The following is a 23,997-nucleotide window of genomic DNA, read 5'->3' as shown; positions in this document are numbered from 1 at the left end:
ATGTGTGTTACCATGATGGTGTTTAGTGTTTGTGTGAATGACATTGTGCACCTTCTATATATATTATTATTTAAAGGCTGCTTGTTATGGGCTTTAGTTCATCATGTGACTTTCTCATCACCACCTGCATTTGGTGGTTATCAGTGTATTACAAAAGGTACAAAACAGATTTCAGTACTTCAATAGGTTGGTATATTAACATTATATCAGTTAATTAAATTACGGTATTTAACACTAAATTTAAGTTAAAGCCATAAAACCTAAAATGATCCTACCGTATTTTTTACGGTAAAATTCCACAGCTGCCGTTTTTTTTACCGTACATTTTACGGATTTTTTTTTTTACAGTGCAGGTTTGTCCTGATCAGCCCTCTCACCAGAATGAAAGAGAAAGATCTGACATACTCACAGCATACTCACACTTTACAGTAAGAGCCTCCTAAGACTATTGTCACAGCAACGGGAAAATCAAACAGGCCTTTGAATGAGTTTCTCTTGTGTTGTGTAGAATGGGTGGGTCTACGCTGTGCCCATGGTTACACCCTTTTACCAGAGTGAGTTACAACTGAAAGGAACGCCAACCGAATTAACTGACGTACCTTGGATCAGCGAGTTGACTCATATGTATTAAAGCATCATGTTTGTAAAGACTGTAGACAGAGAGGTAGAAAAATTATGCAGGTATGCAATAGCTGTTTGTTTTAATGAAAGCCCAGCTTTAGATATTGGTTATGGGATCTTAAAGGGATAGTTCACACAAAAATGAAAATTCTGCCATTACTTACTCACTCTCATGTCGTCCCAAACCTGTAAGGCCTTCGTCCATCTTCAGAACACAAATTAAGATATTTTTGATAAAATCGGAGAGCTTTCTGACCCTGCTTAGACAGCAACGTAACTGACACATTCAAGGCTCAGAAAGGTAGTAAGGACATCGTTAAATTAGTCCATGTGACATCAGTGGTTCAACCATAATGTTATGAAGCTAACAGAAAAATTTTGTCCACAAACAAAAATAACTTTATTCAACAATTTCTTCTCTTCCGTGTCAGGCTTCGACGCACATTCATGACAGTACAACAACGCATTTCTACAATAAAAAAAATAATAATTGTGACTTTATCTCACAGTTGACTTTTTTTCCCTCACAATTGTGAGATATAAACTCACAATTTAGACTTTTTTTCTCATATTATGAACTTTATTTATTTTTAAGTTCTGACTTTTGTCTCAATTGTGAGTTTGTATCTCGTGATTTAAAACAAGAAATTGTGAGATCTCGAGATATAAATCTCGAGATATAAACTCACAGTTCTGACTTTTTTTCCTGCAATTGTGAGTTTAAATACCAGAATTGCAAGAAAAAAAAACCTAAAATTGTGAGAAATACTCGCAACTGCAAGAAAAAAGTCAGAATCTGGAGATATAAACTTGCAATTGTGAGAAAAAGTCTAAAATTGTGAGATATAAACTTGCAATTGTGAGAAAAAAGTCTATAGTGTATATCTTGCAGTTCTGACTTTATTTCTCGCAATTGCGGGTTTATATCTTACAATTCTGAAAAAAAAGTCAGAATTGTCAGATAAAAGGTCAGTTACCCTTTTTTTTAATTTAGTGGCGGGAACAGGCATCCATAGGAAACCGTTCTCTAATAATGAATCACTCCGTTCAACTCTCACTGGGTAACAGATCTATCAATGAGTCACCATGGGAGGCACCCCATTGGTTACGTAATACATCCATCATGTCTGAACAGTGAAACAACAATTCTCACATTCCACCTTCCCATTCATCTACTTTCCCTCTGCCTATTTTCCACTCAGGAAATCCAGCTACAAAATTCCAAATATTCCCATAGGAATGCTTCAGCAGCCAACATTCATCCAGCTGCATAACACAAGTCAAACAAATTGTGAGAAGGAGAAGAAGAAAGAAAAAAAGTTGCTGCATAATGTGACCAACCCTATAGGCGAGGCTATAATGAAAGAGCAATTCTAGCTTGTTTGGGAATGAATGGTGATCAGATTTGCTTTTTGAAAAAACAACCAGTAAAAGACTTTCTGTGTACATGCTGGGCTTGGTTTTAGGGAGTTAGCCTTCGAGGGTTTTAGGGGACTGTATCAAAAAATACTCATTAGATTCCTGAGAGCCGAGTCTGTACTATTGGCGGTTCCCTGTGTCGTCATTGCTAATATTGATCCTATTTGTTGGCCTTTGACCTCTCCCACCATTTGCTTTTGCGCATCCAGTGTTATCTGAGAACATCTGCAGCTAAGGTTCACAAGGGTCAGAGTACACAGAATGTAAACACTGCACAGAGCAAATAACACATCACTGTACTTAGCGCACATATGAGAGTTACACTTCTGTTTCTGTTAAATTAATAAGAGCGTCAATGCTCATCATTGTGCTAATTTCCTGCTGTCAAAACAAAGATACAACATTTGCAATACAAAATAAATACATGCACCATTATACTTATATATATAGTCTTCTGCAAAATATGACAGAGCCTGTTTAGTGCCTTCATGAAATATTCAAATAAATTTTTTTGGAATATGTAAAAATACAACAAAGTACCAGGATCCTTTTGCATAACATACAAGCTTGGTAACTTCCCATGCAATCTAACGGCGATACAATAGGAGACATTTAGCAAATATTAATGTGCAAAGATTTCCACCTTGTAATCAGTGTCAATAGAGTGCTGCAGTGATGATACATTTTTTTTAGGGCAAGCTGGAAGTTAGCATCTCCTTGGCTTCTACCTTATTTCAGGCATTTAACCACAAAACCATTCAAAAACCCATTGACGTCAGCACGATGGAATCGGAACGCATTTGCAGACTTTGGCCTACAAAAATACATCATTATTTTATTGGCAAATTATTATTATTTTTTAATAAAAATAACTTATTATACAAGCATTATATAAAAATAATATCAACAGCACAACTGTTTCACTCAGATGCATAGCAATGGTTAAAAAAATTAAATAAAACTTATATATGCCAATTAAGTATTATGTTAAGTTTTGCAGTCACCAAACCTGTCCTACAGAAACTATCATGCAGCAGCCTACAGTCAAGCTGTACAAACAATCATATTTACTCATACTAACTGAGAGGTTAGTGTGTTAGATTGTTTGATAAGATTATCTAGAGGGACACACAATTATGAATTATAAACAGAACGTAATCTTGTGCTTTTTAGGAACATTTTGCTTCCAGTCTAATAGCCTACGTCATAAAACTTGAAACTCAGACATCATCTATACTAATTAACGTATTATTAGACAATAAACACACCCCTATTCTAACCCCCCCCTTTTTTTTTCTTTTTTTGAGGTGGGGCCAGTCAATATATTGGTCGAGTAATTACAAATCTGAACTACAGGCCTGACTGGGCCAGCAGAATAAAAACCTTATTTTATGCACCCTGCTGAAACAGGCCTTTACCTGACATGATAATTTCATTCTAAAATAACAATGAATCAACACTATAGTCCCATAACCAAATTTTGACCGAATTACTTAAATCACACTGATGCCAGACTGAATGTGAGAACCACATCTGGAAAAAAGTTGCAAAAAAATATAATCTACAACATAGTGAATTGGTGGGTTTTTGTTAAATGTGAGCCAAAATCATCACAATTAAAAGAACCAAAGACTTAAACTACTTCAGTCTGTGTGCATTGAATTTATTTAATACACGAGTTTCACAATTTGAGTTGAATTACTGAAATAAATGAACTTTTCCACGACATTCTAATTTATTGAGATGCACCTGTATATATCTCTTCTAAGTTATTAGGCACTTACCCTCTCATTTAATTATGCCAGAATGAGCAATAGTGATAAGATATTTTGAGAATATGACTATGTCCCACAGAAGAAAGTCACACAGGTCTGGAAGGACATGAGGGTGGGTGAACAATATGACACCTAGACTGCACAAGGACGGTTTTTTTTTTTTGCACTCAATTGTTATAGCTCAGAATTTGTTTCATTTTTAAAGGTACAAGCAGTGCATAGGAATATAAAGTGTGTCTGAGTCCATACTTAAAGTGAAATAAGTCTCTTTAAAAGAATAATCAAGGTCACATGGGCTGCACAAGTGTTCTGAGGTGGGCATAACTTTTACTTGTAATGGAGTAATGTTTGACCAGCAGTATCTGTACTTTCACTCAAGTAATGGAGTTGAGTACTTTGTCCGCCTCTGGCATTTTGTGTTGCCTTACACATACAAGAGGAGACTATTAATAGCATGCGTGTCATTAGCTGAACACCACCATCAGCAGAGCCACGAGCACCACCCAAACTCCTACAATACAGCCAGGCCTGACATCACTGACCACTTCCCTTTTAGAAATCACAATGAAACTAGCTCTGCACTAAAAGTTCATGAGCAGGCAAACACACACACACACACACACACACACACACAGATTGTGATGAAAAACTGCTGATATGAAAACAGAGGGGAAACCGTTGTTACAGAATATATATAGTTTTCAGCAGGGACACATGTAATTTATCAAAATCTCTTTAAATAAATGCTTTCTATGGGGAAAAAAAAGTGTGTATCACATTTTCCATAAAGCTGCATAACTGGGGTAATGGCTGCTGAAAATTCAGCTTTGCGATCACAGGAATAAATTAAATTTTAAAATAATGGTAACCAGTTTTTACAGTATTTTGATCAATTAAACCCTTTGTGAGAACGAGACTTCTTTCAGAAGCATGTTTAAAGAAATGATAAATGTATCTAAAGAGGGAATAAATGAGATCATTCACACTTGTGACCTACAGAGTTATTCATAAATTCATATGCGGCAAACTACATACCAAATAAGAAAGATAAGAAGCAGCCATAATACACGGTGTGTGTGACAATCACCTGCTTTGTAAATCAAACAGTTCTGACCTTGTAAATATGACATGCAAAAGTCTCTATTATGGTTTAACAGCAGGTCTCAACAAGTTGGCAGGAGCTGCTTGATCCCTCGGAACTGATTACAGTCTGAAAATCTGTAACCACTCCTTTACCAGTACAGTATTTCTCACATTAAAAGGAAGTGCACCAAAACTTCTGTTAAAAAAATGGAGAAAAAACCCCAAAAACAACCGTCAATATGTCAGCAGTCAAGCTAATTTCCGGCAATGTGAGCGGCTGATGTGGCCACGACTGATCTGAATACTGGCATGTGAGGCAGAAGAAACAGCCTAGCAGTTTAACAATCATTCAAGATGGCGCGCAAAGCAACAAGTGATCACAGCACTTGTTATTAACAGCTGTGTCAGCAAGAGCGGCATTTGTGCCGACCAGCGCCGGCCGCCCATTACTCTTCTCTGTGTGCAAGTTTCGCAGCTGTGCGGCCTTTAGAGAGCAAGTGGGAGACATCCTGTTTTTACAGTGGGATTTGCTGGGGGGTGGGGTCAGCCTGCAAAACAGCACAATCCTGACACAGCTTATTTTGGGGGATTAAACTAAAATGTTCATATAACAAATATTTGTGATAAGACGTTAAAGGAGGATCTAAGAGTTACTGCACTGTGACGTTGCTCTCTAGGCTTTCAGAAATTAAATCACTCACTGAAAATGTGCCAGTTCACATATGTTAGAAAGGTGTCTGCAGTCCTGTGTGCGAACACATGAAGAGGTCAAACATTAAACCCAACACACATTCTTTAGAATCTTATCTACTACGGATTCCAAAGTGCTTGGAGTCCCAGGTTTGGAAAATATTGTGCAAATAGGACAATATTTTCCATGCGTGCTACCTAGAACAAAACTAAAAAGAAATGGAGGAATTTTAAAGCAGCGCTAAATTAATTTTCCATCTGACTTTGGTTTGGCTCGGTAAGTGACGGTGGAAACTCCAGTGCATCGATAGGCATCAAAGACAGCATGAATTAGTCAGAACAAGAATGAACTAAGAGCGTTAAAATGACTAAGTTTAATTTGAAGTTACAATTACATAGCTGTTTCTGTACATGTTTCTCAAAATGATTAAAGCAAAGAGAGGAAATGAATAGAATGAAACATTTCTCTCCAAAATGACAAACTCAGTCCACTCTACCGCAAGCACTACACTTGAAATGCAAGAATGTAACAATCCCACATTTTAGAGACACATGAGTGTAAGTCAAAGACAATCTGGTCAATGCAATTAGCCTAAATGGTAAAAGGGTTACAAAAGGCATCCCTCGATGTTTAAAAATGAAGTCTCTTTAACGTTGAACTTATTTTGGGCTACACTGCAATGCAGAAAAAAAAAAAAAAAAAAACTTTGTGGTTTTTCAAGCTTTCGAGAACAAAGACATCACTCGGTTCGACTATGCTGTATGAATATAAGTTATGTCTGTGGTAAGTCCGCCTTCCGCGATTAGACTTTTGCATAAAATGTTCCATGGACTCATTTCCATGTTGATTATCATTGGATGTCAGTGATATCATAATGGCACAGTTTTAAACCTGTTACACCACATAGCTACCTACAATTAGTATGCTACAACCTCCTCAGCAAAACTGTGCTTTGCTACATGCCTGGACAGTTTTGATACATCTTGGTATAAAATGCCTTTAACACACTATTGGACCGTTTGCTGGAGACAAACTCCATTTTTTTTTGACTCTGATATCTCAAAGAAAGAAGCTGAAGGAGAGAAAACAAATATAGAAAACCTACAATCAAAGAAAAAAAAAAAAAAAGAGAATTTTCATTCAGGAATCCTTTATCATGTTAAGCAATAGTCCATGGTGTGTGACACGGGTATGTCACAGTATACAGGAAACTAAAAGCAAGCCAAACCCATTACGTTGTTTCAAAGAGGGCCGTTTGAAAACGAACCAAAAATAAATGTTAACTCTAAATCAAAACAGCACAAATATTGGGTGGAGAGTGTGATTTTTCCCCATATTGAGTTTATTTGTCCTAAACAGTCAGTGCCAGTGTCATTAAGACTTGTAGTTAGATGTTAACCAAGTTAAGCCTTCGTACAGTCCGTCACCAGTGGTTGCGCACGACGGCTGCACATACCAATTCCTATCCCGGATGCGCGTCAGTCCCAGCTTCTCCTGGATCTCGTGTGGCTTCATGGCGTCCGGCAGGTCTTGCTTGTTGGCGAAAATCAAAATGATGGCGTCCCGCATCTCGCGGTCGTTGATGATACGGTGGAGTTCTTGCCTGGCTTCGTCAATGCGATCTCTATCAGCACAATCCACCACAAAAATTAACCCTTGCGTGCCCGTGTAGTAGTGTCGCCAGAGGGGACGGATCTTATCTTGTCCGCCCACGTCCCACACGTTGAACTTGACGTTTTTGTAGGTGACCGTCTCCACGTTGAAACCAACGGTTGGGATGGTGGTCACAGACTGGCCGAGTTTCAACTTATAAAGGATGGTGGTTTTTCCGGCGGCATCCAGTCCGAGCATCAATATTCTCATCTCTTTGTTACCAAATATCTTTGACAGCATCTTCCCCATCTTGTATACTTTTCATAAATGGTTACTTCCCTCCAAAAAGAAAAAGGTTGATATGGTAAAGGTTTGAAAGTTGAGATACAAGCACTTGTTCTTTAAGATTTCCTCTTGGGAATGTCAAATTTGGAAGTAAACAGAACAAGTGTATAATGTTACCAGGAAACAGGGCACAAAGTCACAGTGAATAAAATGTAGTTCCAGCCAATACTGGTCACTTGGTTGCTGATTAAACGGCGGTAAGGTTACTGAAAACTTTCAGTAGAAGTGAAAAGGTCAAAGCTCGATTTTCAGGGCTTTTGCTTCGGTTGTAGGGTGGTACCTGTTTGAAAAACGCCACCCTGGATAATAATCCACAGAAAGGCCACAAATGCAGCGATTTTTCGGTGCTTTTCCTGTGTGTCTGGTAAATGCTGCGAGGCCTCTTTAAGAGCCTGCGGTATTTCAAGACTTCCTCTTGGCGTGTGAATGTCAGTCTCGGGGGCTCTTTCACGTCCTTCCCCCAAAATGTAACCGGATAGCAGCTGAAGTCGTTCAGAGCCTCGACGGAAAAGCGTTCATTTGGCCGGTCAGTGGGTCTGTCATCTGGTCCGTCTGAAGCGGAGCCGCGTCGATTTCAACCGTCCCGAATTCGAAGTGTGTCTCACGTGCCCCTGAGAGACAAGAGATGCTCAGAGGGAGTGCCAAAAAACAGCAACTTAGCCTGCTAGCTTAGCCGGCCGAACAACCCACAGAAAATCGCCACCACACACTTTTTACACATATTTTCGACAGGTTATGTAAAATATAACCATTAACAAGTTATTTTCATTCATTTTAGAGCGACTAAATGCATTTTTAGTTACCTGCGGAGGCCCACCATTCTCTAGCAGTCTCAACCCCGGCGTTCACTCCTAAAACCAGCCGAGTTCAGTGTGAAACTGACTACGTCAACGCGAACCAGCGGAAATGGCCGTTGCAGCCCGATTTTCATAATACAGGTCTTGGCAAACGTCATTAACTGTTCGACTTTACTTTTAAAACATACATTTAAAACACACACACACACATTCAATATATTACACAGTCTGAGACATAGAACACGGGGCAGTTAGCCATATCGACAGTATTAGTTGTTACTGTACAATCAGCAATAACACAGGACAAATCTATAAAGCGAATTAAAAAAAAAATCCCAACCAATAAATTATAACATGGTTGTTATGAATTGAGATAAAAAACGTTGACAATGCTCATGAAAGGCTTGATAACCGGATAGTTCACCCAAAAGTGAAAATTCTGTCATTATTTGACATCACTGAATCATCAATGAACTGACTTTAGCAAGAAAATGACTATGTTATTGTCCTCTTGCATTAATGTCAAACTATTTTTTTCTGTTGACACTGTAAAGCTGCTTTGGCACAATCTGTATTGTATAAAGCACTGTATAAATAAAGGTGACTTAATTTGACTGTTTCCTAACCCCCCATGTTGTTACAAAACTGTATGATTTTATTTATTTTGTGGAACACAACAGAAGATATTCTATATTGGTAACCAAACCATTTTGTTTACCATTGATTTCCAGAAAATAAATAAATTAATAGGTGTCTACCTACTAAGACCCATAACTGACTTGTGAAGACAGTCACTTGTCACCACCTACTGGTGTAACAATGTAACAGTATACAATGTAATCAGCATAATAAGTCACATCTATCAATCCATCTAATGAACAGTGTGGAAAAAACACAGAAAATGGTTGGAAATGCAACAGCAGCACACATTTATGGCTACAACAAATAAGAGAGTAAATGTTATCTTTATATGTATATGGTCAAGGCCAAGGAAGCTACAAGAATTAAATTGGTAATTCATGAATGAACTACAGCTACAATGGATGGCCTGGCAAGCCTAAGTTATAGAAAATAAGAGTTATTATTAATTATTGTTATTATTAGTATTATTTATTATGAATTATTTACAATTAATTGAGCAAATAACGACACTTTTTTTATCTCAAGTGTCACAAGTGTCACAATAAGTTGATTTGTACGTTTCCAGCATCTGTACCTTTATCAGTGTTTAAAATCAAGGCGCTGTCTCTTTAAGAAACTGCGTCGCTCGGTTTTGGGAAAGCTAAGCTAGTCAGATATGGCGGAATGGAAGCACACTACGGCGGCTCCGTCTTCAGCAAGCATGACCTCGCTGGGTCGAGCGCTTTCCCGCAGCAGGTTAAGTCAGCCAGAAGGGTTTCAGTCGCAGAAGAGCCGGAGCGCCGCGGGACAGACTCGCAGGAGGTACTCCAGCAGTTCAGAGTCACCTGATATCAGCCCAAATGTCGAGGCGCGGGTCCTGGTCATAAACACCGGCGGAACCATTGGAATGACGTATCATAATAACGGTAAACTGCATCAGCATCGCTCACACACCTGACTGCAAGAGGTTCACATAGTGTTGGGAGTAACGCATTACAAAAGTAATACTATTACAGTAGTATATTACGTTTTGCTGTAACGCAGTAATATAACGCATTACTAATCAAATTTGGGTAATATTATTACTCGTTACAATGTCAGTAACGCAAGTTACAACAACATATTTTAACTCTAAATTAAGTGGTGAATTTACCAACACCGCAAAACAGCACCAGAGAAAAAATCCCGCGGGTAAAATAGTTTATCTTCTGTTGCTGGAATTAGATGGTTGAGATGACTGCAGAGACGGATTCTACATTTGTGAGATGGACACACTCCTCTTATTTTCAGTGTATCGGAGAAAAGGAAAAGAATGCTTAGCAAAATGTGCGACACCAAACTCTCAACAGTTCAGAGGGGGTGCTAAAAAACTAATTAAATTGAGTTAAAATAATGAACGCCTATAAGCTTCAGCATACAAATTCAGCCACCTTGTGTTTTTTATACAGCAGCTTCGAAAAAGACATATTTTATATATTTTTTTCTATGGTATAAACTTCTCATATGCCACTGTTATTAGTGTAAAATTTTTATATATTATTTATTTATTTACACATTATTTTGTGAAAAAGTACATTTAGGCTATTTATCTTACAATAACGGTCATGCACAAATAATTATTTTTTTCTGTTTGCATAAGTAATCTTTGATAGTCTGTGTTAGATTATTTCAAAACTAAATAAAAACTAAAATAACAGTACAGTAAGATGTAAAAAAATTCAGTTTTACATTGGGTGCTAAAGCATGAATTGTCATTAACCTGTTATACAGTGTCAATCTAGTAATTTTTAACAATTATCAAATAATATAATTTCATGAATTTCAAGTATGACTTGTCCAGTCCAGTGTTAACATTTTTGTTTTGAGAGCAAAGAGGTTGCAAGTTTTTAATTGTAATAAACCCAAATTGTAGCTGTACATTAATGGCTGTACATTAGAAGCAGGAACACATCTCCATAAATATCCAGATGGTAATGAATTGCACAGCTGAAAGTCTGTATAATGCACTGGTGACTTGATTATATAAAGTAATAAATAGGAATGGGAAGAGTCCTTCAAGAGTGGTTTTGTTTACAGTATTCAAACTGAATTGGTCTGAAAAGGATGCTGATCATGTTTTATGACTTTATTAGTAATTCCTAATAAAGAATGTCCAAATATTTGCCTTCTGTAAACAGTAGTTCATCTTGTACATTAGAAGCAGGAACACATCTCCATAAATATCCAGATGGTAATGAATTGCACAGCTGAAAGTCTGTATAATGCACTGGTGACTTGATTATATAAAGTAATAAATAGGAATGGGAAGAGTCCTTCAAGAGTGGTTTTGTTTACAGTATTCAAACTGAATTGGTCTGAAAAGGATGCTGATCATGTTTTATGACTTTATTAGTAATTCCTAATAAAGAATGTCCAAATATTTGCCTTCTGTAAACAGTAGTTCATCTTTCCCGACGTTGGGCTTTAGTACCATTTCCTGCACAATACTGCTTGAATAGGGTAACAAACTTGGTTTTTATTTATATAAAAAGAAGCTTATCTAAAACAAACGCTGATAAAAAAAAAAAAAAATGATAGCGCCTTTTAAAGAATTTGCAAGGTCAAGCACAAAAACATTCAGCTCTGCTAAATTGTTTATCAAAGTTCAAGGACAGAATCCGCATTACATAATACAATAAACACTGACTTTTTCCACCCAAAACTGTTTTATCTTCCATTACATAAACACAGGATCTGTGAAAATCAACCATCATACAGTATGTGGACTGAACATAGGTTCTGTTTAAAAGTCCTGTTTTTTTTTTTCTTTCCTCAGTGGAAACCTGGGCACATTTTCTTCCAAGACTCAAGTTATGTGAAACAGACTCCTGTATATATATATATATATATAATTTTTTTTTTTTTTGCCTTACACCTGCTGTTATGGGTCTGCATGATGCAATTTTGCTTTTACTTCCCTGGAAACCAGAAAGGATTTTATCATGAGATTTTTAGTGTTCCATTTCATTTCATTATCCAATTAATATGCATTACCAAATGTGACCCTGGACCACAAAACCAGTCATTAGGGTCAATTTTTTGAAATTGAGATTTATACATCATTTGAAAGCTAAATATTTGACTGAGATACAACTATTTGAAAATCTGGAATCTGAGGGTGCAAAAAAAAAATCTAAATATTGAGAAAATCGCTTTTAAAGTTGTCCAAATTAAGTCCTTAGCAATGCGTATTACAAATCAAAAATTCAGTTTTGATATATTTACGGTTGGAAATTTACAAAATATCTTCATGGAGCATGATCTTTACTTAATATCCTAATTATTTTTGGCATAAAAGAAAAATTGATAATTGTGACCCATACAATGTATTTTTGGCTATTGCTACAAATAAACCGGGTGACTTAAGAGTGGCTATTTGGTCCAGGGCCACAAATATTATAATAAACCACTTAAAAAAAAAAAAAAAAAATTCTAGCATAAATAACTATTTTGATTAACTTAACATGGTATAAAATTATTAATACTGTGATACAAGAATGTTTTTTTATACTGCCCAATAATAGGGGATATCAAAATGTGCAAAATGATACAGTACAATATACACGGTATCAAATATTCAGGATGGTATCTTTTTGGCCTCGTTGCTAAATTCTATTCAAAAGAACCTGAGGGTTGCAAACATGACATGTATGACTTTGTATATGGTGCATTTGTTATCAGATGTGCCTTTGTTGATAATATTTTTACTGGCTTTTCTTCTGTATTTGCAGTTCTGTCTCCAGAACCTAATGCTCTCGTTGAAACTCTACGCAAACTCCCCATTCTGCATGATGAGCAGTACGCACAACAGACCAGACTGTATGAATACTACAAGCCTCCGGAGAACACGCTGGTGCTGCCGTAAGTTCCCACACTGCACAAAAATACGTGATCAGGTTAGAAGTTTGTGGAGGTGTTGTCCTATTCATAGATCCAGTATTTAACTATTTGTGTACAAGATACAGGTTTGATGGTTGGTTTCTGTTATTATTGCACCAGAATAGCAATACTTCTCCCAGAATTAAAGTTGTCATTATTTACTTGCCCTATCTAATTAAAAAAGGTTAAAAATACATATTAAAAACATTCTTAAAAAAAAAAAAATTCTGTCTTGTAGGATGCTGTTTCTTTTATTTTGTACACATCTGATAATATTATAGACCATACAAATTTGTGTTATTTTAACAGGAAGTCCACTCATTCAGCTGATCCTCTAATTCATGGGTGCTGTAGTACTGGTAGCATAATGTTTGCCCTTGTGGGATGTATATGTACTTGTACATGTTTGCATGATTTGTGTTATAAATTTGCTAGTTAGCTCAGTGGTTATGGCTATACAATAAAGTTTAAGCTATGAGAATGGCAGATGAAATATATGTTTCTTCTTGACAACTTCATCTCATGCATTCACTGGTGTAATTTACTGTGGCATTATTTAAAGCCTGTTCACACCATGTCTGATGACTAAAAGTCTAAAATAAATAATTCTATAATTACATATATTTATTATACTGTAATGCAGACTTGCAGAGTCATTATAATATAATAAATGTGTTTTAAATGAATATTAATTTATTGCAATAAATATTCATTTATTAAGTCAACACTTTGAAATTATTCACACCAAGTGGAACATAACAAAAGGTTACAGTGCTAACATTGTAACATAAAATATAACACATTTTTTCATGTTTTATTTGAAATAACTGGTCTTTTAACAATTGTAATATAGCATGGTTTTTATTTCTAAGAATTACAATACACTTTCCACAATAAATGTTGTTCCACAGATTATATGTGTAGCTTCATATTACAACCTTATATTATATATAAGCAGATTAAATTTGAAATGCTGTATATATACCAGCCTATATTTTACATTTGGGTTGATTAAAGATATCTAATAATGTCTCGATAATAGAAAGGAGCAGTCAAGTCAGTTTTATGTTTGGTGCCTTAGTTTTGTATTCTGCACATTAAAGGTGTGTGATTTTTGCTTGTTGCTTTTGATTTGCAAACATAATATATGCTGTACTGGCTATATGTTATGGTTGGGTTGTGCACATGCGAGTATGTTAGAGATGCGCCAATGCAAAATTTGTATGCCAAACCCAATATCCAGTTACTTCTACAAATCTCTATTAGTATTAGATCTATTACTCTTCTAGCTCATCAGTGCACCTAACAAGGGTGGCCCAATTTAACAGCCACATGAACATATGTATGTGGTTTTAGGATAAGCTCCCCATTGTTAATGAAGACAGGTCATGCTAATCTGCTCACTCTCGGTTCCTAAATGTGGAAAATCGCCCAGTGCTCCCCTCTTCATTACAGTAAGACCATGAGCCGCCCCTAGAGCGATGAGCAAAGTCTGAAGTCTGCTGCTTCATAACATTTACTCATCCATTGACGCACAAATGGTTTTTGCTTTAACTACAGGAGACGCCCCTGAAATCAGTCAAACTCTCGCTATCAGTAAATAATCAACTTTTTTTGCTAGCTAAACTAACCCATGTTTGCCTATAATGGCCTTTGCTGGTTTAAAAAAATAAGTTTTGCTTTACTTTAAGAGCTTGTTGTCAGTGTTTGGGTGTCTTTCACAATAAACATTACAATTTTGATGCTTTTTAAATAATTTTTCGTCTTTTTTTCCACTCCAGACTGTCCAAACAGAACAAGAGGATTGTATATTCAATTTTAGAGTATTCTCCCCTCCTCGACTCCTGCAATATGACCACAGATGACTGGGCCACTATTGGAAAAGACATTGAGGTGCTCCCTTTTTAACCATCTTTATGTTTTAAAATTTATTGTGTGAAACTTTGCGTCTTTGTTTGTATTATACAACTATTGAGCTTTGATCGGGTCACTCCCATTGGTGCGCATATTTTTTTATTTTTTTTCCACAGCCCTGAGTTGGACAAGACTGAATGTAATGACTTGTAAACAGAGCTGATCATGATTAGTTTTTTGATGCTGGCATTTTATTATAATTTTTTTTTTTTTACAAAGGGGGAACTTTTTTCAATTTGTAATTGTTGGCAATCTTCTAATTTCTTGAATATAGTTCTGTGAACTGATAAACAGATTGTCAGTTGGTATTTTTTTTAACTTTTTTTCTCTCATGTTGACAGAAACACTATGAGCAATATGATGGTTTTGTCGTCCTGCACGGCACAGACACAATGGCTTACACCGCCTCTGCCTTATCCTTCATGTGTGAGAACCTGGGAAAGCCTGTCATCCTCACTGGCTCACAGGTAACACGTTTTACTCACCCTTGTTTTTCCAAACCTATATGACTTTCTTTCTTTCTTTCATGGAACACAAATGAAGGATTTTAAAGAATAGTCTTTGACTACTTATAGAACTACATGTGCATTTTAGTTATGTCTCAGATGTTTCCATTAAATAGTTTTCAGTGCACCAGCATACTTATAGTTATTATGCCTAAATAAATTTAACATTTAACATTTTACTCAATTTCACATTTAAACTTGTGGCCATGAAAAACTGAATAATGCTGACTTCACCAATAGCTTCACAACCATCTTGTATATGGCAGGTGCCCATCTATGAGATGAGGAATGATGGGAGGGACAACCTCTTGGGGGCACTGTTGATAGCAGGACAGTTTGTCATCCCAGAGGTGAGTTTTATTGGTTTTCTGTAAGAAATGCACATATTACATTTGGATACAAAGACAAGATACCGTCACATATTTGTGTTTTTTTAAGATGCTTATTTTGGAGCATGTTAACTTGAACAATATATAGCTAATGATAATTCTTGTAAAGAAATTATTTTAAAGCCGTTTGAGTGAATTGCTTGCTTTCTTCACAGGTTTGCCTCTATTTTCATCATAAGCTGTACAGGGGCAACCGTGTCACCAAAGTGGATGCTGGAAGTTTTAACGCATTTACCTCACCGAATCTGCCGCCATTAGCCAATGCAGAAGTCGACATTAAAAGTGATAACAGTTCTGCCAACATACACAGTCTTATGCCCGGTTCAGACTACACGATTTTAGCCCGATTTTGCCACGGAAGTCAGTCGCTAGTTCCGCATTCTCGATGACATCACGCGCGTTGTTAAAGACGGCACGCGATGAATGGTCAGGAAGCAACGTGTAGTCTGACATGTTTCTTGTCCACGCCACGACAAGATTTTAGGAGTCAAAATCGTGTAATCTGAGACAGTGACTATCGTGACCGACAAAAATATCGTGTAGTCTGAACCCGGCATTAGTCCCATTTGAGTCTATTAAATTAAAAGATTAGTTTACCCTCAGCTATGAAAATTTGGTATATTATTTTGCTCCCTTTATCTGCTTTTTTTCAATTCTTTTTACACACTTTTTTCTCTTTACTATGCAATTATAATGAGGCTTTCAAGATTCAAAAAGGACAAAAGTAACACCATTAAAGTATCTTAAAGGGATAGTTCACCCAAAAATGAAAATTCTGTCATTAGTTACTCACCCTCATGTCATTCCAAACCTGTAAGACCTCTGTTCATCTTCGGAACACAAATTAAGATATTTTTGATGAATTCCGAGAGCTCTCTGACCCTCCCATAGACAGCAAGGATCCTTACACGATCAAGGTTCAGAAACGTAGCAAGGAGATCGGTAAAATAATCCATGTGACATCAGTGGTTCAACAGTAATTTTACGAAGCTACGAGAATACTTTTTGTGCGCCAAGAAAACAAAAATAACGACTTTATTCAATGATTCGTCTCCTCCGCGTCACCCTATAGCGCCATTTTGGAGAGTATCGCATACGTAAACAACATTTGATGTTCTGTGTCAGCAGCACCATACGCAGATACGCTGTTTACATTGTTTACACTTTAGTCTGAATGTAAACAACATATTTGCCTACATACGTTGCATACGTTCTTTATGTATGTGATACTCTCCAAAATGGCGCTATAGGGTGACGCGGAGGAGACGAATTGTTGAATAAAGTCGTTATTTTTGTTTTTGCGCACAAAAAGTATTCTCGTAGCTTCGTTAAATTATGGTGGAACCACTGATGTCACATGGGTTATTTGATCGATCTCCTTGCTACGTTTCTGAGCCTTGATCGTGTAAGGATCCTTGCTGTCTATAGGAGGGTCAGAGAGCTCTCGGAATTCATCAAAAATATCTTAATTTGTGTTCCGAAGATGAACGAAGGTCTTATGGGTTTGGAACGACATGAGGGTGAGTAATTAATGACAGAATTTTCATTTTTGGATGAACTATCCCTTTAAAAGTGGTCTATGTGACTGTGCTGTATTGTATAATCACTTAAATTTTTCTGTTGCTTTCTTCAGAAAGTTAACATATGATTTCAGAATTTTTTTTATTTTTTTATTTTAGAAGCATGAAAGCTTATTTGCATGGTTTGCATCTCTGTTCAACTTGTTAATGATGCATAAAATTAAAATGACAAACATGAGGAGTAACAAATGTTGAGTCTAAATGTAAATATGGTTTAAAACTGCAAAAACATCACCATTGGATAGCTGACAAATGTATTAATTAAATGTATGTGAATATCTAAGGGAAAATGTATGTTTTAAGTCATCTTTCTTAATTTCTTACTTTTTCAGTTTAATAATCTTGTGGTGTGAAGAATTAATTAGAAAGTACAAATATTCCATGTTCTTACAATTAGTATTATACTGCATAAATAGCAACTGCAGAAATATAATATAAAAACTGCACATGCAATAACTATACACACCTTTTTTTTTAAGAAAAACATAAAGACATGTTTAATTGTGTATATCATGTCATATTGCCAGACGCTGCTGGAATTATCATGCCAGCTCCCTTATTATTGATGATGTTGTGTTATTAGTTTTATTCAGACCTGTCGTTTTAAGTATTATGCTTTGTTTTTTTTCTCTTTAGTTAACTGGGATACTGTGTGGCGAGCCAATACAACCTACAAATTCACTGTCAACACACAAATGAACCGTAATGTGGGTCTCCTGCGACTCTTCCCAGGAATCACTGCTGATACAGTAAGGCCGTGTGGTAATGTCTGCCTTTATTTGCCACATATTATCGACAAATCTCTTCATTCAGCGCAAGTACGTGTTTATTGTCATATATACTCTCTCATCAGGTGAGGGCCTTCTTGCAGCCTCCTATGGACGGGATCGTACTGGAGACCTACGGCAGCGGTAACGCTCCTGACAACCGTGCTGACCTGCTGGATGAGATCCGTAAAGCGACCCAGAGAGGAGTCATCATAATCAACTGCACCCAGTGCCTCAGGGGCTCGGTCACAACCTCATACGCCACTGGCCAGGTATGGGTGTTTGCTTGAGAAAGGCCTCATGTGGGTGTATTCCAGGAGTGTGTAATCCTTTAATATTCCCTCTCAGGCTCTGAGTGATGCCGGTTTGGTCGCTGGGTGTGATATGACGCCGGAAGCTGCTCTTTCAAAACTCTCTTATGTGCTGGCAAAACAAAACCTCAGTATAGAAGAGAAGAAAAAGGTATGCAAAAATGTCTATTAAAATTAAACCGAAACCACATTTGACATACGAGGGGAAAAACCGTTGTAAAAATGTAATTCATACGTTTTTAAAGAAATGTTTAAAAGTTGTCATGCAGTGTAACCAAGTAAATAAAAAAAGTAAACAAATATAATTAATTAATTAATTAATGGGAGAGTCACACCACTTGACAGATTGAACTAATTTAGCCTTATCATAAAAAGGCCAATATTTTTAGATCCTGATATTTTAGGAGATTTTTTTGTTGTTGTTGTTTTTGCATGTTGGTTATACCACATGATATATTTTTTTAAATATTAATAAGCAGTTTTGTTGTTAATAATAATTATACTAATACTAATTAGATTCTCCCAACATCTTAATAAGGTTTTCTTTTGAAGACCTGCAAGACATTTGTACTTAAACTTTAAAATGAAAACTGTTCTTTTTTTTTTTATATAAGATGCTGAGTCGCAATCTGCGTGGTGAGATGATAGCTGACCTGGGCGGAGCAAAGCTTTCTCTCAGTGACAGTCGATTTGTTCAGGTCATTGCCAAGACCCTCAGCATTAGCTGTAAAGAGGTAATGTAACCTGCAGTTTCCCATTTTCTAACAGTGCTTTGCATTTCAAACACTCAGGTGTAGGGGTGTGTGATATTGACAAAATCCTGATATTTTGGGGGGGATTTTGTTGATAATAATTTGAGCTTAATAATTTGTGCTGGTAACTGGTCGTGGACATCCGATTCCTAAAAATATTCAGAAATATTCTTTATATTCTGTGCAGTTATAAGCAGCAGTGACCTAAATGAACTTTTACATTTAAATTGATTTCCAGGGACATTTTTAACTTTGTACTTAACTTTTAACTAACTTTGAATTGTTTTCGTATCTAGATGTATGCATGATCTTACATTCATTCATATGTCAAATTCTTTTATTTATTCAAGAAATTCAGTTACTATAATAAGATACTTTGGAGTTTAAAAATAACATTTTGAACATTGAAATATGAAATTATTAATAAAAATCAAATTCGGTTTCAAAATATGCAACTAAATTGTCAGAAGGTTCATAAGGCTGATTCATTCAGAAAAAATGCAATTCCGTCTTTTATAAACATGTAATCGAATCGTTCACTCTAATGCTTCATTGAACAAACGCTGAATCTTTCACTGCTGTATTTATTTGGAACCTTTTCTGTTGCCATTCTAACTGCATTCTAACTGCAAGTTGTGTTTGTTTGTTTTTTGGAAAGTGAGTGACATACTCAATGTCGACTCACACATTGTTAAAATAACATTTATTGCACAGCCCTATTATACACAAACAGCTGTGTCGGTTTGATACACTGTATTTTAGTGTAAACAATGATGATTTGCGCATATGTGCACTGTAACCACGTTAGCATAATTAATTTTAGTAATTAGGGTGGTAAAACAATGGAGAGTGTTTGCAGATAATTCATGATTTATTCATGGTGAATTCCCGCCCTAAGAGTTTGTATAGCTCTACATGGTACAATCATAATAAGAAGCAGAGGTTGTGATTAACTATAATATTAATGGATAATATTGATGTCCACAGGAGCTTGAAGCCATACGAGATGCACTAACGCCCACTCTGGTGTGTGTTGCTTCTAAGATCGGAGACATTGAGGCTTTAGATGCCATACGGGAAATGGTAAGATCAAATCTTCCTCAGCATTTAGACATTATACTTCATTTGCAGTTATTATTTAGAAAATATTGGTTTATTTTCAAAATTTGAAATACCTAATATGCTTCTGCAGATACGGTAAACCATGGTGCTTTTATGGGTTATGCAGGTTCTAGTCAGCCCTGCAGTTTGTTCCAATCTGAATATATTAAAAGTGATGTAGGAGCATTCAAACAAGGTTTGCACTACCAAATGTAGTCCAGTAAAACACGATACAGAACATGACTAATGTCTTCTATATAGGGTACTGACTTGAGCATGGCAGATTATGATGGCCGCACTCCCCTCCACATCGCCGCGTGTGAGGGCCATCTGAAAGTGGTGGAGTATCTGCTGGGTAAAGGGGCCACCGTCTATGCCAGGGATCGCTTTGGTGATACACCTCTTCGCAATGCTGTTCGCTTCAGGTAAGACTGATTTTAGTGTCCAAATGCTTTTTGAGACCAGCAGAAGTAATTTCCATAAGTCAGTCTTTAAGACGAGCTAGACTGGTGGTTTTTAACTGATGGGTTGTGACTAAGCCTGTCACGATAACAACTTATCATTATTCATATTTAGGATAGCATTTACTTACCTCCCATTCCAAAACAGTATGAATTACTTTCTTCCTTCAAACACAAATGATGAACTCCAAGGTAAAGTCAATTAAGATGTAAGTGACTGTATATGAAACCTTTCTATGTCTGTAGGCATAAGGAGGTTGTGAAACTGCTGAGGAAGACTGGAGCTCATTTTTCCCGGGAGGAAATGGAGGATGCTGGAACAGAGTTGTGCAGGTCTCATTTACATTTCTTCTCAGTCCTTCTTTTTCTTATTGCTGTTATAAACTTGTGGGCACAGAAATTTGATAGATAGCACAAATGTTTATTATTATTATTATTATTATTATTATTATTATTATTAATAATTTATTTTATTACTATTCTTACACTTAGAGTGGTTTTCCAAATGGTAAATTAATATACAGTTCAACAAAATCTTTATTTTTTATTTTTTATATAATTTAAAAATGATGAACAGTTCAGTGTATTGAACACATAACAGAACTGGTCATCTCCTGTGTTGATGATTGCCCATTTAGAGCTTCTACTGTGTGTCTTACAGTCTTGCGGCGAGTGGCAACTTAGAAGCATTGGAGATTTGGCAGTTAGCTGGGGTTGATATGACCATGTGCAGTTATGATGGACAGACGCCCATTGAAGTGGTGAGTTTATAGGGATTTGAATAAATAAATCATTGTAACCAAACAATTAATACCTTCAGTGATGTTTCATTCATATAGCCGTATGAATGAACATTTTGATGTTGTGTTGCATTGGCTGTTCTCTTCAGGCAAGAGCCACTGGATGTGAGGAGGTCGTTGAGTTCTTAAAGCAGGCTACTCTGTACCAAACAAAGGTATGGAACCTAAAGTAACTAACTAACGCATATATATTTTCAGTTATAAGGATATTATATTATGATATTATCTTTTACTTGATGCTTAGACCACAATTTCAAAACCATTTGAATTTTTGGAATTGAGTGGTTTATTTGAAATGGTTCTGTGGTATGACATGAATTTTCGGAATCGCATGTATTCCATCAAAGCTGCATGCATAAGGAATATGCTGTTTGAAATATTAATTTGTTTATATAGCATGTGCATTACTAAAGTTAGTTATGCACAACTGAAATACACTGAATATGCCTACCTTTCCACAGACTGATACATTTTAAGTATTTATCAGATAAATATATTATATTTATCAGGTAGACTAATACATATTACATATTAAGTATTCTCAACATAAACATTAAGGGGTTTCAGAATAACTAAGCTTTCTTTTTTATAATTGATCTGTTTACTAATACTCTTAACTTTTCAGCATCAGACAGATGAGGGAAATGAGGTAAAAACAGTTCATCAGAGTAAAATAAAAATACATCTATCATTTCATTTCATGTGGAAAAAAATCGTATATACACACACTCAGTATATACTGTTTAAAAAATGTGCATGCTTCAGAATGATGTGGAAGTGCTTGTCTCATTGGAAGGGTTGTGAGTTGATCTCTCACAGAAAAACAATACAGGTTTTGGCATACAGAAATTAATAGCTTGAAAGGCATCTTTCATTACCTTTAGTGAGTAAATGGTCCTGTATTGTAAAACATCCATCGCTGTGATGAAGACTTGTAAGTGCATGTGCTCAAGTCTTTGTGGCATGATTGGTGTGTAAGTGAAGTTACCAAAAATCAACAGCTAAGTTAACAAAAAATCCCTCGTCTTTTTCTTGCAGCCAGTATTTGAGGAGGATGAGGAGGAGGTAAATTGTGTGTTGAGCTGGATAGCATTCAGCACACATGTGCAGTCATAGTTTACACTGAGCTGTGCTGTGCTGTGATTGGACAGTGTTCGACCATTTTTATGTTCATAAATTAGCAAAAACGTAACTTGATTGTGCATTGATGCATTAATATTTCACAGATGGAGATGTTGGTCTGGACGGAACAGAAAATAGTGTTGAGAACTGCTTTAATGTGTTCTTAAAAAGAAAGTTGTTAAACTGATAAATACTGTGACTGCAATCTGCATTTTGCACATTGATCTTTTTTTTTTTTTTCGCATTTAAAGTGTGAAAGTGTGCTTATATTACATTATTCTCTGTCTGTTCTCTAGAATGGCGAGTATATCGAGTTTACCGCTTGTCCAAGATCCTGAGGAGGCCGTCCTGCTAGCTGTCACTTTTTTTTGCCATTATCATCCATCCAGTTTTTACCTGACCTATTGCAGATTTTCCTTACTTGGACCAACATCCTCTTAAAACATAAAAAGCACAAGCCATAGCTTTTAAGCCCGTCCCTCTAAAACAGTAAGCAATCCGTTATGAATGTATCGTGGTGATGAACAATCATACACACTATTTATGTACAAGCACATTATTCAGACTATATTACAGTACAAGGTACTGTAAATGCTGACCTCAAACAATATGATACGTCCTTATTTGAATATGATATATTTATCGTTTAGATTCAGAATGAATTTAGATATGTGAAGCTGTCAGGACTAATGGCTGTTGTCTTCATTCAGTGTTCTTAATGTGTTCACATGTATCAGATTCAGTTTCACCTCAGTGCTGTCACCTAAACCTGAATGTATTTTAAAAAAGCAAATACAATTGAAACCGCAGTGAGGAGGAAGGATACATAATGTAATCTACAGAGAAGCAAACCAAAAAAAAGTTTGATGGTTCAAAAGTTATACATGTTAAACTAAAACAACCAGTTGCCCTCCTGAGTAACTGTCAAAAACAATGTGTTTATAATCCAAAATGTAGTGGAACATCAGTGTTTTCTTGTTCTTTATTTTTGTTGGCATAAAAAGTTTATTTTTGTTTATTTCTGTAATTCAGTGTTTCGTATTCATACGTATTCATGGTTGAATTTTAGTTCACCTCAGAAAAGGTTTCAATCAAATTGTTTTATTGTTACGTTTTTAATTGTTGTAGCAATAGAAATATGAAAGCATATGTTTATGCTGTTGAAACATGCAAATCAACACATGCCTGTCATTGTGACATTAAAAGGCAATAAATGTTTTGTTGCAAAAATGTAAAGTACTTTTTTCATGTGCAAAGAAAAAATGACTAAAGTGTCCAAAAATACATAAATTATATTTCACATTATGACATACTTATAAAGAGAGAGTCAGTTAAGAACTACTAAGTATATATTTGTATTTATTATATAATTTTATTCATTGCTTTACACTGCTTTTATTTATTTTTTCTGATACTGACTTGCTTTGTAAA

At 36.0% G+C, this 23,997-nt stretch overlaps 2 protein-coding genes and 1 long non-coding RNA gene across 6 annotated transcripts in view; 1 reads left to right on the top strand and 2 right to left on the bottom strand.

Moving 5' to 3' along the window:
• LOC107739224 (uncharacterized) overlaps positions 1–2,489 on the bottom strand; it is a 15,642-nt gene extending 13,153 nt beyond the window's left edge. The window contains exon 1 of the long non-coding RNA XR_001639976.1: positions 2,479–2,489. This is a non-coding gene — a long non-coding RNA (uncharacterized LOC107739224). The remainder of the gene's footprint in view (positions 1–2,478) is intronic.
• A 3,450-nt stretch (positions 2,490–5,939) lies between these two features.
• On the bottom strand, positions 5,940–8,442 carry LOC107739217 (ADP-ribosylation factor 6). The gene is made up of 2 exons (XM_016551241.1): positions 8,331–8,442; positions 5,940–8,138 (listed from the first exon to the last, which is right to left on the bottom strand). Exon 2 carries the CDS (start codon positions 7,489–7,491, stop codon positions 6,964–6,966), a length of 528 nt encoding a protein of 175 aa, XP_016406727.1. The 5' UTR covers positions 7,492–8,138; positions 8,331–8,442; the 3' UTR covers positions 5,940–6,963.
• A 1,165-nt stretch (positions 8,443–9,607) lies between these two features.
• Positions 9,608–23,558, top strand: LOC107739215 (60 kDa lysophospholipase-like). Of its 4 annotated transcripts, XM_016551237.1 has the most exons (18): positions 9,608–9,871; positions 12,716–12,845; positions 14,645–14,756; positions 15,119–15,244; positions 15,550–15,633; positions 15,828–15,954; positions 17,889–18,001; positions 18,106–18,291; positions 18,368–18,481; positions 18,945–19,064; positions 20,070–20,165; positions 20,445–20,608; positions 20,891–20,977; positions 21,306–21,405; positions 21,534–21,599; positions 22,070–22,093; positions 22,483–22,509; positions 22,863–23,558. In XM_016551237.1, the coding sequence occupies exons 1-18, from the start codon at positions 9,622–9,624 to the stop codon at positions 22,902–22,904; spliced, it is 1,968 nt and encodes a 655-aa protein (XP_016406723.1). In that variant the 5' UTR covers positions 9,608–9,621; the 3' UTR covers positions 22,905–23,558. The 4 variants fall into 4 exon arrangements, with proteins under 4 accessions (XP_016406723.1, XP_016406724.1, XP_016406725.1 ...); XM_016551238.1 differs by lacking the exon at positions 22,070–22,093; XM_016551239.1 differs by lacking the exon at positions 22,483–22,509.
• Positions 23,559–23,997: the final 439 nt, after the last annotated feature.

This window comes from Sinocyclocheilus rhinocerous, unplaced genomic scaffold (assembly GCF_001515625.1).
Source record: "Sinocyclocheilus rhinocerous isolate Xijiao unplaced genomic scaffold, SAMN03320098_v1.1 scaffold495, whole genome shotgun sequence".
In the NCBI taxonomy this organism is placed as follows: Eukaryota; Metazoa; Chordata; class Actinopteri; order Cypriniformes; family Cyprinidae; genus Sinocyclocheilus; species Sinocyclocheilus rhinocerous.
The sequence above is the reverse complement of the archived record's forward strand: the minus strand, read 5'-3'. Positions and strand labels throughout refer to the sequence as shown.